The sequence below is a fragment of the Delphinapterus leucas genome, chromosome 16 (genome assembly GCF_059928025.1).
Source record: "Delphinapterus leucas isolate spDelLeu-1000000601 "Yukka" chromosome 16, BTC_Dleu_Yukka2, whole genome shotgun sequence".
NCBI classification, from domain to species: domain Eukaryota; kingdom Metazoa; phylum Chordata; class Mammalia; order Artiodactyla; family Monodontidae; genus Delphinapterus; species Delphinapterus leucas.
Genome location: NC_143144.1, coordinates 48,639,389 through 48,658,528, shown reverse-complemented (window position 1 = coordinate 48,658,528; position 19,140 = coordinate 48,639,389). Strand labels below are relative to the sequence as shown.

Genomic DNA, 19,140 nt, shown 5'->3' with positions numbered 1-19,140 from the left:
CTGCACTGGAAAACAGTGTCAGAAGGGAGCGAGAGATAGTGCTCGAGAGAGATCCCAGAGACCACCTCTGCCTACCTTAGAGCCCTACCCAGGGCTTGGTTAGTCAAAACAGAAAGGAACCTTACTGAAAGTCATCCAGCCCAGTGTCTCAATATCCTCGCCACCAAATCTTGATCAAACTCTCTCTGAACCATTGCACAGAGAGGGGACTTATTACCCCGTAAAAATACAGACCTACCCAGTAGTAGAAAGAACACTGAGGTCAGAGTGAGGATGATGTCGTCCAGCACTTGCTAGCTGTGCAGCAGTTGCATTTAACTTCTCAGAGCCTCAGTCCCTTTGTTGGCAAGACAGGGTTTATGGCACTTTTCATACCATCTTAAGGAGTTGCGAGAGTGAAAGAAGGCAGTAAATACACAGGGCTCTGTAGATGTAAGATGCTGTACAGAAATAAGAAAGCTTGGTGTGGCCATCACGCCTTAACGCCTAGACTCTTATTCATCCAGAGAAAATGTTTTTAACGTGCATTAAGCACCTGCTGTGTCTGAGGTACTGGAGTGCAAGGGGGTGAGCAAAGTAGACAGAAGTCCCTGCCTTTGTGGAAAGTGCTTTAAGACCACCTCATCCAAACTTTCATCTTATATAATGTGGAAAATGCTGTGATATAAGGACCTTAAGCTAAGCTGCTGGCCGTAGGGATAAGAGAAGTGGAGACAGATTTGAGCAATATTTAAGTGGCTGAATCAGTACAGCTTAGCAATACATTTGATATAGGGAATGAGGAGAGAAAGGAAGGATTTCAAAGGCAACTGGCTTTTACCACTGGCATAATTATAAGGTAAGGAGGAAAACGGAGTTAATGACTTCAGATTAAACAAATAGAGTCTGAGGTACTTGTGAGATATCTAAGTGGTGGTGTCCAGGCCAACTAGCAGTCTACATCTGAAATTGAGGGAAAAATCAGCGCTAGAAATTAAATATTTGTGATTCATCATATTCTCGGTGGTGTTAAAGCTGTTGGTACGGATGAAAAGTCCAGAGACAGGACATTAACATACGATGCTTCCAGAATTGGTTATCCCCTGACTTGAGACACCATCTAAGGCCTGTTGGTTGGTGGATATTCTTATGGTTATCAGTCATCATTAAACTCCAAGGGAAAAGAGTTGAGCTTTAGAATACGACTTTGTTTAACATGGGCACGTGAACTTAAACTTGGTTCTGCCAACATGCAAAGCCCCATAATTAGTATACTTAATTCTTCCCTTAACACCAGTATTCAAAACGCATGGCTTCTAAGAAAAATGTTCCAACAGGTATGCAGTAGTAATTAAGAAAATTGTTCCTAGTGTTCATTCACTTGATGGCAGTGTACTCTTTACTTCACAAAATGTCATGGCTTAGAGAAGTAATCGTCATGTGAAATGATGAGGTGAGAAGAGAAGGGGGCCTGTCATCAGATGCTCCTGCAACAGAGATGAGCTGCTGGGGCGTGAGAAGGGACGGAAGCATTCAGTTCCTGGAACAGGAGCTTCTGGGAAGCACTAGCCCTGTATCCCAGTGGGTGTGTGTGGTGGGCTTACAAGGCTGCCAAGTTAGTGCAACCTTGATTACCCCTTGTTAATCTCAACACAGCTTTTCTCCAAGGAGCATGTGTCCCAACCAGAAAACACCTTCTTGTCATCTTGTTCTAACTTTTGAGGATTCAGTTTTTAAAAATAAAAAAGGCAGAAACATTTGAGAATTCTTCTATGTCCTAAGCTTTATGTAAGAAATTTTTGTTGTTGTTGTTTTAGCAAACTCCACAAGAAAAAAAAGAAAGAAAAAAACCTGCCCCAGATAACACAGATACACTAATGTTATTGGAAGAGAAGGAATAACTTATGCTGTTTTCAACTCCCATTTTAATAATCACTTGAGTTAATCTAATGCCTAAGCATTAAAGTGAGATTCATGTTGGTTCTGGTTTTTGGTCTCCATGGTGACCTTAGATTTGAAAACCTTCAAAACGAGAGAGTTACGTTACATCCTGGGTACTTAGCTGGCTAACGCATTAATCTGACATGGTGTTTTCAGTGGAATGATTCTCTTGAACTTCAAAAACGTGTCTTTTTTTTTTCCATCCAGCATACTTGAACATAGCCCACTGTCGGACAAGGCTGAGATTAATTGGACATCTGAGATTAATTGTTTCAGTGGAACAATAAAATACAAATATAATAACAGAAAGACTTCCGTGTTCTTTCCTGCCACTGTCAGTTTTTTTTGCATTGCACGCATTAGAAAGATCAAAGCACCTCCTTCAATTCGATGCTAAGCTGTGATGTAGTAATCGTCAGTCTCAAGGGTCTCTTTACTGGCATGTGTTCAGTCTTACAAGGCACAAGACTCACTGCTTTTTAGGATTTTATAACCTTTTTAAGTTCTTTCCTACTTTCTTAGGTAACAGCTTGAGTGTTCAAAAGCTGCCCTCCTCGCTGACAAATGTTGATGTTCTGATTAGCTCCTGCTAACCTTATCAGCATTTCAGAATATGGCTTGTGTTCTGTTACCAAAATAGCTTCATGTCATCCTGTTGAATCGTGTGGAATTTAAATTGTCAGTGCTTGATTTTACCTAATTTTCTGCTTGCCTCCCAGTTTCTTATCATTTTGTTCATTCTCATTTTTTAAAAAATTTCTTGCTGTATAATTTCCGGTAACCTTCCCCATCCCAAGTCTCTTCTTCACTTTCCCATTTTTCTCTCCACTGTTCTCTTCCCTTTTCAGGAATGAGAAAAAAAAGAAAAAGAAAAATGTACTAAGTCACTTCTTTCTGTCTTAAAAAAAGGTTATTTTTTCTCCATCTTAAAGAAACTCTACATTCATTATAGATACATTGCAAAAATGTAAAAAGGAAAAATTTTACACTCATGGTTCTGTCTACTGTTCATGTTTCAGTATATTTATTAGTTCTTTATGTGTATTTTTCTTACATAGTTCTGATCATGCTTTTTGTGCAGTTGTTCCTGTGTCTTTATAGTTAACATTTGTTATATGCATTTTTACATGATTTTATAAACTTTCTAAATGGTTTTCTTATTTATGGGAAGTCTCCAGGGAGACAGGGATTGTGAGGCAGGGAGATTATAGATGTGACTTCTTTTCACAAATAAGCGGATTGCTTACTTCTGAACAAACATTTCTAGAGGACCTGTCTTGCGTGGGGTAAATTTTGAGGATACACAAATACGTAAGACAAATGGGCATCCAGAAGCTGTGACAGACATGTAACACATAAGATTATTCTCTGACTACAGCCTTCACTGTAATAGGCGTGAGGTGCTCAGTTGCCATGGAAGCAGAGAAGAAGGTGGCAAACTTTGCTGGGAGTGTTGGCTGCACTGAGGAGGTGCCGTCCGAGCCAAGTCTGAAAAGGATGAGTAGGTGTTTGCCAAGTGGAGTTAAAGGGAGAGAACAGAAAGGGTGTGAAAGGAAGTCTGAGGGCGCAGGTAAAGTTAGATACGCCTGGTCATGTGATCCTGTGGGCTGAGTGGCAGAGAGAAAGCCAGAGAGGCACGTTATGGGCAGATTTTAAGGAATCTGGTCACCCTTCTAAGGAGTTTGGCCACAGGAAGCCAGGAAAGGTTGAAGCAGTGAATAGGATGTGATCACATCTGTCTCTTAGAAAGCCATCTCTCCAGTGATACAGAAAGTAAGCTGTTTGGGAGAGAGGAGGGGAGGTAGACTTCGAGCGGTGCTAAATTACGTCTACCTGTTTCGTGCCAGGTATGATTCTCAATGTTTTTTCATTGAAGTCTCACAGTCATGAGTGGGAGGAAGTTGCAGTTGGTCCAGAGATGCTTGACTTGCCTGTTGTCTTGCAGGTACTAAGTGGCAGAGGCAAGAAGTTCGGCCGCATCTCTGTTCTTGGCACTTCACACGAGGGAGGCAGATGAGGCTGCTTTTGTGTGGTGTTTCGAATTTAGAGATGAGGAATGCCTAGACCAGGGCAAACATTGCGAAGGTGACAGAGGTTTCCTACATGGCCGCAGCCATCTAGTGTGAAGAGGTCACCAGGGTGAAAAAGCATTCACTGAAGAAATCCAGAGAGCCTCGGAGGTGACGCTATATGACTCTACACAAAGCGTGATCCACTGTGTCAGAGTACAGGCAGATGGACAGCAGGACTTTTGTCCTGAGGAAGGTTCCAGAGCTTCCCAGACACTGCAGGCCGGTGGGTTCCATTCAGAAGCCATACTGTCCTGCTTGAGAGGCTCCCACTGGCCACGTGTGAGACAATTGGAGCATCACAATGAAATATGACAGTAATTAATTATAATACATTAATAAGAAACATTTTAAAAATTAGCACAGGTGGAGAAAAAATTAACTGCTAGATATAAAAGAAATATTAGAAATAGAAAATCACCATTTTGCAACCACTGTAGTAATAATTCGAGCAAGAATCATCAACAGATGCTAAAGCCACTGGGTGAAAGGTGGGGCACCATAATATTTATATAGTTTCAAAAAGTCACAGACTGCTTGTTAATGATAAAGGGGCAAAGGTGTGTATTCGGAGGAGAAATCTGGCAGACACTCTGGTAGCCAAGTGATCAAACCAGCAGCAGGACAAATGATATCGGATGCTTTTTGATCTGATGCACTGGGTAGGACACATCATTTCTGTATATTCCTGCCAATAACATTTAACCTGAGTTTAAACATAAGGAAACAATCAGATAAAGCCAAGTGGAGGGACATGCTCTTGATATAAAAAAAACTCGACTGGACTCTTTAAAATAAAATGTCAGTGTCATTAAAAAAAAAAAAAAAGGACTGAGAAACTAGTAGACTAAGAAAAATTAAGAGTATGACAAGTACCCTCAATATGTCTCCTCTGATTGAATCCTAGATTCGGGGGGAAGGCTATACAGGACATTGTTGAGACTATGGGGGAGTCTGAATAAGGATGTCTGTTAACCATGATAGTATTCTATCATTGTTAAATTTCATGAGTGTGATTACAGAAGAGAATGTCCTTGTTTGTACACTTAAGGGTAAAGTGTCATAATGTATTCAACTTAATTCTCAGATGGCCCAGGAAAAAAAAGTGGGAGAAGAAGGAGAAGCAGATGTGGCAAAATATTGATAATTGATGAGTCTAAGGATGTTCATTATTCTCTTCTTTAGATTTACACATTTTCAAAGCAAAAATTTGAGGGACTTTTTTTTCAATTTTCACTTCATGACCAGGTAGGCCCCAGAATCTCTCAGATATAATTTTTGTTAAAGGGAAATCTTGCCTGACTGAAATACTGGATTTCTTTAATGTGACAAATAAGTATCTGAGTAAATGGAAATCCATAGCTGACCTTTATTTAAGATTTTATGAAGCCTTTGATAAGTCTCCTTACTAAAGGCCATAAAAACATTTTTACGTTTTTACTGGGGGAAAGGGAGGCTGGTAGGGGATGAGTGCTTTATTACTAATGATTATTTAGAGACCCCTCCCCATGAAAAAAAAAAAGCCTGCCTGGTATAGGAACTCTTGGATACATTGGATAATGGAGCAGTGTGGAGAGCCAAATCCCTCAGAGCTCAGTGGAGGGAAAAATGTTTTTAAGGTTGTATATCTGAGTTCTAAGAGGATGTGTATAGGGAAATCTCCCTACTTCAGATCATTTGAGATGGATATAATATTTGCGGATGAAACTAAATCTTCCCAGGAATGAAATGATAACCATCTGAGGAAGAATTCATAAAAGTGATCACAGGTGAACATCCACGAGGGCTGTGTATTTAAGGAGAATTTCACTTCTTGGCTGCTAAGCGTTGAGTTCTCACTTAAGGCACTCCTCACCCAAAACATGGGCCTAACTTGATCATTGTAATGTGGTCTGATATTTGTATAGCACTTTATAATTTTTGAGCAATCACTTTGATAAACATTACCTCCCTTTGGCAGTGAGGGTTGAGGATGAGGTGGTGGTGTTCTCGCCATTTTACAGATGAGAGAACTGAAGCTAGAATGGGTAAAATGGTTTGTCCAGAGCCACCTGGATGGTTAACCCAAAACGGGGGCTTGCGGCTGGATTTATCCTCATTGTTGTTCTTACGACATAAGCTTAGAGGTCTTTGGAGCATCCCTCCTACGCAGCACAACATAAAGCAAGGAAAGTTAAGATCAAACTAAAAACACCTTGCTCAAGAAGGTGGAAAATGTGTAATTTGTTTGTGAAAGATTCCCATGGAAATAACTTTTTTAGAGATGGGGAAATTTGATTTAATGGAAAAAACACTTACGAAAAATAGATCTTTAGTGAATAATGAATAAAATTTTTAAACCGTTCAATTATATTTAAATGATTTATGTAAACTGGATTCAATTTCATTAGCATGACAAAAACAACAAAAAAAGTGAACCTGGAGACATTGTCCAGCCTTTGTTATTTGGAGAAGTGTTTGCACCAATAGCTGCTCTTTCCAGGGACCCAAAAGGCAAGATCCTTTAGTGAGAGGTAAGACATTTGGATCTGATCCCAACTGAGTCACTGTGAAATAGAAAAATAGCGCCTCTATTTGCTTATCTGTAAAATGGATATAATTACATATACACTAACCACCTGATAGGCTTGTGAGGCTACAATGAGATAATTGATAGGAAAACTCTGTTAAAAAGTTGGAAACTCTGTACAAACAAAATGTAATCTTTTATTATGTAGAAACGACCCTACATTCCTTTTTGTTGTTTTTTTTACTCCTCAATCGACAGTAATAAAAAGGTATGAGAAATTATAAGGGACAGTTTTTTTTTTTTTTTTAATTGGCATATAATTGCTTTACAGTGTTGTGTTAGTTTCTGCTGTACAACGAAGTGAATCAGCTATATGTATACATGTATCCCCTCCCTCTTGGACCTCCCTCCCCACCTCCAATCCCACCCATCTAGGTCATCACAGAGCACTGAACTGAGCTCCCAGTGCTATACAGCAGGTTCCCACTAGCTAGCTATTTTACACATGGTAGTGTATTTATGTCAAACCTGATCTCCCAATTCCTCCCACCCTCCCTTTGCCCCACTGTGTCCACACGTCCATCCTCTACATCTGAGTCTCTATTCCTGCCCTGGAAATAGGTTCATCTGTACTATTTTTCTAGATTCCACACATATGCATTAATATACGATATTTGTTTTTCTCTTTCTGACTTACTTCGTATGACAGACTCTGGGTCCATCCATATCTCTACAAATGACCCAATTTTGTTCCTTTTTATGGCTGAGTAATATTCCATTGTAGATATGTACCACATCTTCATGGTATATATGTATCACAGAAGGTCGGAGAAATTATAAGGGGCAGTTTTGAACCTCTCACTGCTGCTGTGAAATCTAAAACATTCATCAAACTTAGCAACACACCATCTTCCCCTCAGTCTTCAAGGTCATGCTCAAGGACATTTCATGGCTCAGATTAGTTCTTAAGTGTCCGTCACTGGTTAGGAGGGCCGTGTGCCTGTTGAAATTCAGGAAGTGGCATAGTTCTGCTGCTTTTGTTTGGGAGTTGAAGTTGAGGTGGGGACTGCAGCACGTAGCGTGTGTTTCCCAGTTGCAGGCTGCGCAGGACATGGATTGATGGGGATTCCACTGATCCTGCTGTTCCCTGATGCTTGATTCCCTTAGCGGATCTGACGTGTGGTCTGGGTGTTGAAGAGCAGCTTTCTTTACATGCCATGGATGGTAGTGAATTTTCTGTTTTGGAGGAAGACTTTTCTTCTGGAACGAGACAAGAAGTTATTTGCCCTGGTGGTAGTAGCTAGATTCATTGAATGCATGAATGAGGACAGGTCCACTGAGAGACACCTGACTGTTCCTGGTGGTTGGTATGGGGCATGATGGCATGACATTACCTTTGTAAGGAACCTAGGCTGCTCAGAGCAAGGTTGCTTCATGTGTATCCGGTTCTTGGTTTATGCAGGCTTGGGGAGGCGCTGGCAGTGTACAGGTAGCGTGCAGTTTGCAGATAATAACATACGCGGAGTCAGAGGACTTGGGACCCATTCCAGCTCCCAAACTGAACAGCCGGGGGACCCAGGACAGAGTTAAGACCTACCTCGCTGATTTTTCAGGGCTGCTGTAAGATGAAGCATTGGTAAGACTCAAGGATTATATTAAATAGCATTTCTGCTCTTTAGCACTCACTTTCAGCCCTTCCTCCAAGTTATACCAAAGCCATTGATTCGTGCAGCATTATTTGATGAGTTTGGGTTCTAGGTTCTCCCTCTCCTGCCAGAAGGGGATGAAGCACAGTGAATGTCCCCACTTTTCAGATGCACTTAAGAGAAAAGGCAAGTGCATGAGGCCATCTGCAAACTGAATGGTGGTGAACAGCCTATCATCAGAGCACTGTGTATTCAGCATTGAAAACATACTGGGGGGGGGGCTTCCCTGGTGGCACAGTGGTTGAGAGTCCGCCTGCCGTTGCAGGGGACACGGGTTCGTGCCCCGGTCCAGGAAGATCCCACATGCTGCGGAGCGGCTGGGCCCGTGAGCCATGGCTTCTGAGCCTGCGCGTCCGGAGCCTGTGCTCCGCAACGGGAGAGGCCACAACAGTGAGAGGCCCGTGTACCGCAAAAAAAAAAAAAGAAAACATACTGGGGGAACCTGTGTTTTAGTAACCAAAGGCTCACTGGTTTGAACCCTTCTGGAGTGGTCTGTCTCTTTCAGAAGCCTCTCCGTCTGCCTTCTGCTCTCCATTTCTTTCTATGTCTCATATTGCTTAAGTGATTTGGCCAGTTAATTTCTTGGCCGTTCATTAGAACTTGAAGAAAATTGCTCTGTTTTTACTGAAAAGTGATTTTTCTCTGACCCTAGGAGATCATAATTCACATCATGATGCAGATGCAAGACCTTGTCACAGCTTTATAGTGCCCACTGAGAAAGTGTTTGTGTGAATGTCCCCCAAATATCTCTGCTTTCAAAGATGAGCACTCAGAAGTCTACTGATGGGGAGGTTAGAGCTCCAGGTACACACTCCATCCTCTTTCCCACTGAATGCAACCCAACACACAGGCCACAGTGTCTGGAGCAGCCCTTTGAGGACTCTGGAAAATGGTAGCAGGCAGAGTGCAGAAGGAAACTAAAATGAGGAGGAAGGAAGATGGAGCTGGGAGCTTCCTGTTTCTGCTTCTTCCTCTTCCTCCCTCCCCCTCCCCCTCCTCCCTTTTCCTCCTTTTCCTCTTCTTCTTCTGTTTTCTTCCCGTGTCTCCTGCCTGTACTCAGAGGTAACCTAAATCTCAGAACTGCAGAACTCCACAGGAATCCCCTCCTTTCTAGCCCAACAAGCAGGGAACTCCTACCGGTTTCCATGCAAACCACGCTAACATGCAGTGTGTACATCCTAGATTTTTCCTGTGCATGTTTTTTTAAACGGTTATAATTATACCAAACATTTTGTTTCATTTTTTTCCTCTTGGTAGAAGAAAATATTTATGATATAACTTACTACAAAGTCATTGTATGCTTATTTTTAAATAATGTATTAAACAATTATGGCCTAGTTCAGTGCATTTGAATCACCTCAGATTCTGGCTCAGTAGGTCCTGAGGGGGTACAGGCACACCTTATTTTATTGAGCATTGCTTTATTACACTTTATAGTTATCGCAATTTTTAGAAACTGAAAGTTTGTGGCGATTCTGGGTGGAACAAGTCTGTCACCACCATTTTTCCAGCATCATTTACTCACTTCATGTGTGCGTCAAATTTTGGTAATTCTTGCAGTTTTTCAAACTTTGTATTTGTTATGTGATCTGTGACCAGTGATCTTTGATGTTACTACTGCCACTTGCTGAAGGCTCAGATGATGGTTAGCATTTTTAGCAATAAATATTTTTTTAATTAAGGCACGTGCATTGGTTTTTTAGACATAATGCTATTGTATACTTAATAGACTACAATATCCATAACTTTTTATGCACTGGGAAACCAAAAAATTCGTGAAACTCGCTTAATTGGAATATTCGCTTTATTGCTGTGGTCTGGAACCGAACCTGAAATATCTCCAAGGTATGCCTGTAATGACAGGCAACCCCTGGTGTTGCCATTGCTCCCCTGGCCCGGGTTCTGAATGGCAAGGGAACAGTTATTTAACAATTCCCATTTGGGTTGTTTCTAGTTTGTTGCTTTTATAAATAATATTGTGCGTAAAGGTTTTCTTCATGTGTGGGATCACTTCTTGGAGGTGGGTGCCTAGAAACAACTAAGCACTGAGTCACACACAGGTCATGGCTGTTTGGATTGGTGGTCAATATTGATGATTATTTTTGCAGAGGATTTTGCCAGTTGTAATAAATATGTTACTCCCCAGGTTGGTGATGAGGAAATTGAGGCTTAGGGTGGTTCGGCTGCCCAGGGTCACACAGCTAATTGGTAGGAGAGCCATGCTTTTAACCCAGCCTGTCTGTTTCAGAGGCCACTGCCTCTTCCTCCCTGCACTGCTGGCTGCTGCATTTACCACGTTCCTTCCCTCCTCTTTAAGGAGCCTGTTTGAGAAGATCAGTGACGTTGTCCCTGCCCCACCATTGGCTATCTTTTTTTAGCTTTGCTAATTTGATATGGGAAAGAATGAGCTCCTGTTAATGTTCCTTTTTATTTCTATTTGCTTGACAGAGCCAGTGCCTCCAGCTGGTCACATCCTTTGTCCTTTGATAAATTTTGTTTCCTAAATGGTCTTATTTACTTGATTTATATGTACTGTGTACACGGTAAAGACGTTAAGTTGTTTCTGCTCCAATTGTGTTGTCATTTGCCTTAGAGTTTGTTTACTTTCTTAGAGTGTAATTTAAAAATTTTATGTAGCTGTAACCATCCATCTTCTTTTCCTGTTCCCCACTGAGCTTTTAAAGAGCCTTTCCCCTTGCAGAGGTCTGACAATCATGGAAAGATATTTTTAAAAGAAAGCATAGATGTGTTAAGGGCACTTGTAAGAAATGGAGCATTAATTTTGGGCTGTTTTTCCTCAATGCCATGTTTACCTCATAATCTCTCCCTCTTTTCCTACCCCTACAGTTTCTCCACAAATATTTTCCTACCAGAATGAGAGGGCAAATTTAGGGGGAATGGTGCTCAAGAATAAGATTTATAGTTTTCAAAACACAGAGGGAGTTTAGAAAGGACAATTTGAAATAATGTAAACTGAAGAACTACCTAAGCTTTTTTGCCATAATTTTCTTCCATTTATTATCCGTTGTTATGACAGAACCAGACCAAACTTTCAATTTAAAACTTTCAAAAAATTTTTATCATGTTTATACATGCGTGCAATTTAAGAAACAAAATGATCCTACAGGACTTATTATGAAAAACCATGGTACGTAACCCTTACCCTAATCGCACTCAGCCTGCTTTCCTACTCTCTTTAGCTCTTTCAACTGAGTCTCGTGGTGTTTACCTTCATTTCTTTAACTCTTTTTCCAGAATTTTTGTGTGTGTATGTGTTTATCCTCAGGTCTCTAAGTGCCATGGCAATATTGTTTCTTTATAATTTCTAATACAGGCTGTTGCTGACTTCCTGCTGGGGAAGGCCAGGATTTAGAGCCCTTGTATTCCCCACACAATCCTTCCCCGCAGCTTGTATGTGTTTTGTGCCTTTTCCTTCCCTTCTTCCCCTCCCCCACCACCCCAGTACAGTAGTTTAGGCTTCTTATCCCATCTTCCCAGTGTCATTTTCTGTCCTTGATTTAACTCAGTATTCAGAGCTTACATTCTTACAGTTTTGTAGATGCTATTCATAGCCAAGTCATATAGTTTCCTATAATTACTTTTCAACACAATATTTCATTTCCTGTAGAGCCCGTAATTGCCTTGCTTTTTGCTCTGTTAGTTTTCTGTGTACTTACTCATTCCCATGTTGTGACTCAGTGCAGCCGCGGAATTAGGTGTTCTGTTAGCCTCATCTCCAGAGCTCTGACTCACCCATGTAGGGTGCTCCCTCTCTTAGGCCTACAGCACAGCTCTCAGTATTCCCTTCGCTGGCATCCTAGCAAATCCCGTTTCTTCTTTTTTCTGTTTTCTCCTTTGCCTTGTAGAGTACATCTTCTGTAATTTCCCGCAAAAAGGAATACATAGGTGGTAAATATTGTGAAATCTTGTATATATGAAATGACTTTAGTTTATCCTTGGTCTATTTTTTAAGATTAGGCTCAGTTAATAATATGGCTGCGTATAGAATTCTAAATTGGAAATCATTTTCCCTCAGAATTTGGAGGCATTTTTCTGAAGCCTTTTCTTTTCCAGTATTGCTTTTGAAGAAGCCTGATTCTTGATCTTTTGTGTGAAGCTTGTTTTTGATCTCTGGATGCTTGAAGGTCCCTTGTTAGCCCCAAGTTTCTGAAGTTCCATAATGCTGAATCTTGCTATGTAGATCTGTTTGCTTCTGTTGAGCTGGGCTTTCAGTGATCCCTTTCAATTTGGAAATCCGTATCCGCTATGTGGTATGTTCAACCTGACGTCCTTAACTAGAAATCTTGATCAGTTTTTTTAAAGGGAAATTATAATGAAACATGTTTCCCAGAGCCCAGAATATTATCAGTTAAATGTTGAAAAGGGGTCATGGTGATTAAATTGGCTAACCAAAATTGAAAAGAATGCTGACAAACATAAAATATAGACAGTCACACATTTTATTTGCCAGAGCAAACAAAAGTTTCGGTGAATGACTTGTTCATGCCATTTACCACTCTGGTATCCAGCCCAGACTTGTATCAGAGACAGGTAGATTTATTTATAAACTTGTTCACTCTTATTAAAAGGAAAAACATGCAGTTCTACCCACATAATTTCAGAAGATTGAAGGTACATCCTACTCAGTCCCTTGCTTCAATTTGGTCCCCCAAAATCACATACCAAAAAAAAAAATTCATATATTTGACTTTCTAACCTCCAGCTGCTTTAGCTAATAAGTTAGTAGAACATTTGTCCTCTAGGCCAAGCGTGTGAAATAGATCTTTAAATTTTTCCCAGAGATTTTCCCCCAGATGGCAGTTATGGTAGTAAGTCAATCAGTCAGTCTTTAACAGTGTAGTGAAAAAAGAATTCAGTAACTAAATATCTGGTGACGTGTGCTCTCAAAAGTGCCAACATCTAAGGGAAGCTCTGAAGGTGCATGCTTCATCTCTAGGACCACACTCTTCCAAGGGCTGTCTGAACAGCAGTGAATGTTGAGTGGGCACACTTCATGGCGGGGGGAAGGGGTGATTTTACATGTCTTAATATAAACTCATAAAGGAAAAACACTCCTGTGCATCTCCTGTACTCTGAAAACCCCACTGAATACTTCTGTGACTAGATATATGGGTTTCCCCTGCCACACACACACAAGCAAATCTCTAACCCTCTTTAACTCCATTCTGGCACTGTCTACCTGGAAATAGCATCGGATCCCACAGGGTAAGGGCTCAGTCTCACACTGACTGTCAGCCCCCAACCACTTCAGACTCTGATCACAGGTTCAGATTGTCACCTATACTTCTTACCGACCAGCTTTAAATTGGAAGTTCCTATGACCCCCCTCCTTGGGTTCAGTTAATTTGCTAGAGCTCACAGAACTCAGGAAAACATTTTACTTACTGGATTAGCAGTTTATTATAAAAGGATATAACGTAGGACCAGCCACATGGAAGAGATGTGTAGGGCAAGGTATGTGGGAAGGGGCGTGCATCACTCTCCCCACATCTCCTCATGTTCACCAACCTGGAGGCTCTCCAAACCCCTGTCCTTTTGGATTTCTGTGGAGGCTTCATTATAGAGGCATGATTGATTAAATCATTGGCCATTGGTAATTCACTCAACCCCCAGCCCTTCTCCCCTCCTTGGAAGTGGCGGGAAGTGGGAAAGAGGTTCCAACCCTCTAGTCACCTGGTTGGATCTCCTGGCAACCACCCCCATCCTTAGGGGCTTTCCAGAAGTCACCTTGAACTCATGAACATGAACCTAGGTGTGGTTGAAAGGGGCTTTTATGAATAACCAAAGACACCTCTATCTCTTCTCGGGAAATTTCAAAGGTTGTAGAAGCTCTGTGCCAGGAACAGGGATGAAGGCCAAATATATATTTCTCATTATAAATCACAATATTACAAAGCTCAATTCTGAATATAAATTATAATCGTAGCAGACTTTTATGTGGGCTAATAGTCTGATTTTTTCTTTTCCCACCAGCTCTTCGGAGACTGGGAAGCCCAACTGAGGAGAATAATGAAGCTCATTGCTGGCGGCGGCCTGTCCATCACGGGCTCCCACAACATGTGTGGGGACTACCTGTACAGCGGCCACACGGTCATGCTCACACTCACCTACCTATTTATCAAAGAGTGTAAGTCGAAAGCAGCCTTCCATGAGAAATGTAACTGGGCATGGAAAATGGGAACAGAACAGGCCTGATGTCAGCGGCCCTGGGGGGCGGGATTCCTAACCGCCTGTTGGTTGGTACCTGCAGTACTTTAATGGGGTTAAGCCTTATCCTTGGAGATGCCATATTGGAAGACTTGGGTCACAAACTGATTTTGAATCCTGGTGCTATCACTTACTAGCTCTGTGACCTTGGGGAAAACCTCTAACCTCTGTAAGTCATAGTTTCCTCGTCTTCAGAATGAGATACTGATAGCTCCTTCATGAATGAGGGAGAGGTTGTGAAAATTAAAATAGATGGCATATAGGGACACTAGTAGAGGTGCAGGCAGAATGAACGGTAGCCGGTCTTTGTTGTTGTATTGTTAGAGTACCAAGTACAGATTTTCCTGGAAATGGAGCCCTGTACATACTCTTAAGACCCTACCCCCAACCGTGACCACTCCATTTAAACTGACAAACCTTCCTTCACCCTCTCTACTGCTGATCCCACTTATTTGGTTCAATTTTTTACTTTTCCATAGGCTTTAACACCTTCTAACATAATGTATAATTTACTTTATTATAATTATTTTTTATTGTTTCTCTTCAGTACTAGGAAGGGATCTCCCGACAAAGGCAGGCTCTTTGCCTATTTTGTTCATTGATTCCAGTGACTAGAGCAGTTCCTGTCCTGGGCACATCGTAGATGCTCAATAAATAGTGGTTGAATGAATGATGGATACTTGGACCCCTTGAAAATTCTGTAAAAGCCTAAACTGTCTTCCCCAGGGTGAGAAGGGTAGATCACACTCAGACAACATTGTTGCCTAAAATTTCAGACCCTCTGAAGCCCACTCAGTGAGAATACGAGGTAGGAAGGCCTGCACGAATAGAGATTTTGAATCTCCCATCAGGTGACTTCCCAGACACTGCCCTGCCCTTGGGAACGTACTTGGGCTTGAATTCCCAGGCGTTTGGATTCTCTCTTATTTGTATTTGAGAAATGGACATCTCAAAGACTTTCAAATTAGTGTATGGTTGCAGAGCTTGGAAAGCAAATAGGGCAGTTGTATCAATTATAATTGCCTAGTCTGTGTATAAGGATCAAAAGGTACTGATTTTTGTATAGAGCATTAATCCCAAATTATTTCCTGGTAAATTTAATTGTCAGTGGGCGGTGTTGTTTTGTATTTTAATGGTGCGTGATGCATTAACCTGTCCTTATTTGTCCTTTTAAGCTACACTTATAATTACATGAATCAAGTAATAACCAAATATAAATTACTATGGCTAAGAAAGTCACTTTATGAAATAAGCTGCTTCCCTTCTAACCTCCGCTACAGAGAAACGAAAGCCCTTAGATTTGCTACCCCAAAAGATCTGTTTTCAGAAGGAAAGATCCAAGGTAATTGGATTCAGAAGTAGTAGTTGAGGCATGGTCGGGTGCCCTTAGTGGCACTTGAATAATGGGACTATTGCAAATTTCTCCTTTTCAGATTCCCCTCGACGACTGTGGTGGTACCACTGGATCTGCTGGCTTCTCAGCGTGGTTGGAATCTTCTGTATTCTCTTGGCGCATGACCACTACACTGTGGATGTGGTGGTGGCATATTACATCACCACAAGACTCTTCTGGTGGTACCACACTATGGCCAATCAGCAAGTGAGTTTCTCTCCCCATTTGATTTTAACCCCTATTGCTCTTGGCCTGCCGTCGCTGGCGTGGCAGGGGGAAAAGCGCAAAGAACCCACAGATGTCTTCGGTTTCTCTTGTCTTAAGAGGTAGTCAGCTAAGGTTGTGTTGTCTCTTGTGATGCTGATCCACTTCTGGATCAAAGGTGAGCCAGAAATGTGTTAATATAATGACATAGGAGACGGCATCCTTCTAGAACAAGAGTCACGCTCTCATTGTCCCTGGAAAATATTTTTTAAGCTGTGCCCACCTCCTGCTTGATTTGCAGTCCTACCTTCTTTTCTATCTTTGGCCCCTCACCAGCTTAATACTTAACATTTAATTAACTCTCTCTGTTTTCATCGTAGAAGAGTAGCTAAAACACTAATTCAGGTATTTCTTTATGGACAAGAGAGTGAGTAAGCCGCATGTTCCCCGTGTACTCCCGGAATTGGAGTTACTTGTTTTTCTGCTAGGGTGTGGCCCGGTTTACAGCTGAATGCAGAGTGTAGAACGGTGGTGGGAGTGTGAAACTGTGGCTATGTAGGTGGTCATGGGGCGGGTCTGGGGGCCTTTGGGAATTTTAATATGGAAACTATTTGAACCTAAAGTGAAAGGTTATGAGAAACATGTGTATGTTCCTTTTGGGGCTGGAACCATCAGTTCTTCCTGACTTGGTTTTCTCTTTCTGTGTTCTCTTAGGTGCTAAAAGAAGCTTCCCAGATGAACCTCCTGGCCAGAGTGTGGTGGTACAGGCCATTTCAGTACTTTGAAAGGAATGTCCAAGGAATTGTACCTCGATCTTACCATTGGCCCTTCCCCTGGCCAGTAATCCACCTCGGTAGGCAAGTTAAATACAGCCGGTTGGTGAGTGACACATAACAGCTGTACACGGTGGGGAAAGAGGAGCTGTCCGAAGTGCTAAGAACTCCATGAGAAAAGATGCCATAAAATGAACACCTCCCTTATCCTGTTATCTTTCAACAGTTACCGTGACTTAACCGATTGAGTTACCTGGTCAGCACTGTGATCTTTTTTTCTCTCCAAAGGACCCGCGTTGGACAACAATAAAGAAAATTTAACCTGTCGTGCACTGTACACATTTCCTGTTCATAGGCTCGGGATTTACATAACCTTGCAACCACCGTGTTCCTTTGTATATGATGCAACAGCATAAATGTAAGCTTTTATATCATAAGTTCTGGTCTTTCCAGTCACACCTGGAAATAAAGCGTATTATTTTCTTGGGAAAACATACTTTTCATATCTCTTGCCCCAAAGATTGGGCTGTAAGCCATTTTCTAGCAAATGTCTCTATGAAGGTTTCTAAGTACCTGAATGGGGTTCGATTCTGAAATCTTTCTACCTGTTGCACCGATATTCAAATAAAAATGACAGACACAGAAAGGTTTGGTAACTTTGGATTTTGTAAAAATCAGCAGAGACAGTGTGTCAAAAAGTACAAAAAAAAAAAAAGATTCTGTTATAAAGTGATTTTCTAAGTATTTCCTAACTTTATTTTTCAAAATGATGTTATGAAAACCAAATTTAAAGATTTTTACATGTCAGAGAAAAGAGAGTTAAAATTTAAAAATGTTTCTTGGGAGAGAAATTTGTCTATGTTTCTAGTGCCTTTCTTGTCTTGATTGTATGGTCAGTAGGCAATCTTCAATGTTTTTATTTAAAATAAAGTATTCCATGAAAATATAAATGTATGTATTACTACTAAATTTTGCATTATAGCTAAATTAAATCAGAAGACTGCTTATGGTTTTTAAATTGCTATGAATTAAAGAATGGGAGAGTTAATTAGAAAGTCAGAGCCTGTTCCCATATTGTGAGCAGGTGGCAATGACAGGTACCACTTCAATTATTTTATCATCTATTTGGTAGTTTGATTTTAACTATACAATGAAAACAGCCGTGAATACTTTGTTTTTAAAAAGAGAGTTTTGAAAATGATCACTTAACTAAAAATTGAAAGCTATAAATTAGTTATCCATACTCTCATGGCAATTTTGTTGGTAAACAACAAAGAAGAGATCTATTTCTTTAAAATATATTTGTGCAGGAACTGCATGTAACTCTGAAGTTTTACTCCTAACATGAGTATGTTTGGGGAAGTATTCTATTCTATACTTGCCAATGTGGAGAACAAAATAGTTTTTTAAGAATGAAGAAGTATATATATCCATTCTGTATTTTATGTGCAGCAGAATTATCTTCCGTAGGGTTTTTTTTGTGTATTCACAAGGTAATATTTGTATTGTAAAACAATAATGGTGAAGGAAATAAAAAGGCTTTTAAAATTTTGTTTGTTTTAAATCTTTGTAAAGTTATTATTCCAGAGAGTATACTGATACCTTATTAACAGCTTACCTAGATCATAAAATAATCAAAATGCACTTTTTAATAAAAACTGAAACTTAAAATAAATGGCTACTATTTCTAATGTGTTCACATTCTTCACAAAAGTCGTAAATGAAGTCATTAAAGCAAGATGAAAAACTGAGTTTTGAAATTTCCTTGCTGAGTTTCTTTGAGAGAGGGCCTTTATAATCATGTTTCTTTTCCCTTGAGATTCCTTAAAATGTACTGTAAAGTTCGGTAACCTCTACAGATTGAGTGTATTTTTAAAAACATATAAAAAGACTTACAGATAAGTTTAAGTCAAACTGCAGACCACTGTTTACAAATAATTTTGAATTCTCTAATTCTCAATCAAGTCACTTAACTTTTTCCCCCTATAACTGGAAGTAATACGACTTTTTCAGTTTAGTTGGAAAGGAAAAGTAAATTCCGAAATGAGAAATACAGTAATACTACTTTGCTAATCGATGGTAATGCAAAAATTTTTTAAAAAGAAAAAAAATATTGTTCCTGATGTGGGAAAGAAAGGAGGATGTTAACAGTCGAAGCCTGTCTTTATTAAGGGAGGCTGTTATGTAACCAGGGAGGCTAGAACTGTAAAACTAGGAAGATTTCCTGCATGGGACCAGATGCCACAAATTGAAAGGGAAAGTATCTTGAGTAATGAAAATGAATTCTTGGCATATGCTAAAAATAGGATCTTTCTTTCCTAGGTCAAAATAGTTATAT

The 19,140-nt window shown here is 40.5% G+C and overlaps 1 protein-coding gene across 6 annotated transcripts in view; it reads left to right on the top strand.

The window, feature by feature from the left end:
- The window catches only part of SGMS1 (sphingomyelin synthase 1), a 70,686-nt gene extending 52,320 nt beyond the window's left edge, over positions 1–18,366 (top strand). For 3 of the 6 annotated variants that reach the window (XM_089897256.1, XM_089897259.1, XM_089897257.1), the window contains 3 exons: positions 14,199–14,352; positions 15,866–16,032; positions 16,744–18,366. In XM_089897256.1, coding sequence (XP_089753382.1) covers positions 14,199–14,352; positions 15,866–16,032; positions 16,744–16,923 — 501 coding nt within the window. In that variant the 3' untranslated portion in view covers positions 16,924–18,366. Of the gene's footprint in view, positions 1–14,198; positions 14,353–15,712; positions 15,775–15,865; positions 16,033–16,743 lie in introns of those variants that run through there. The other 3 variants (XM_089897258.1, XR_016387986.1, XR_016387987.1) reach the window with 3 other exon arrangements.
- Positions 18,367–19,140: the final 774 nt, after the last annotated feature.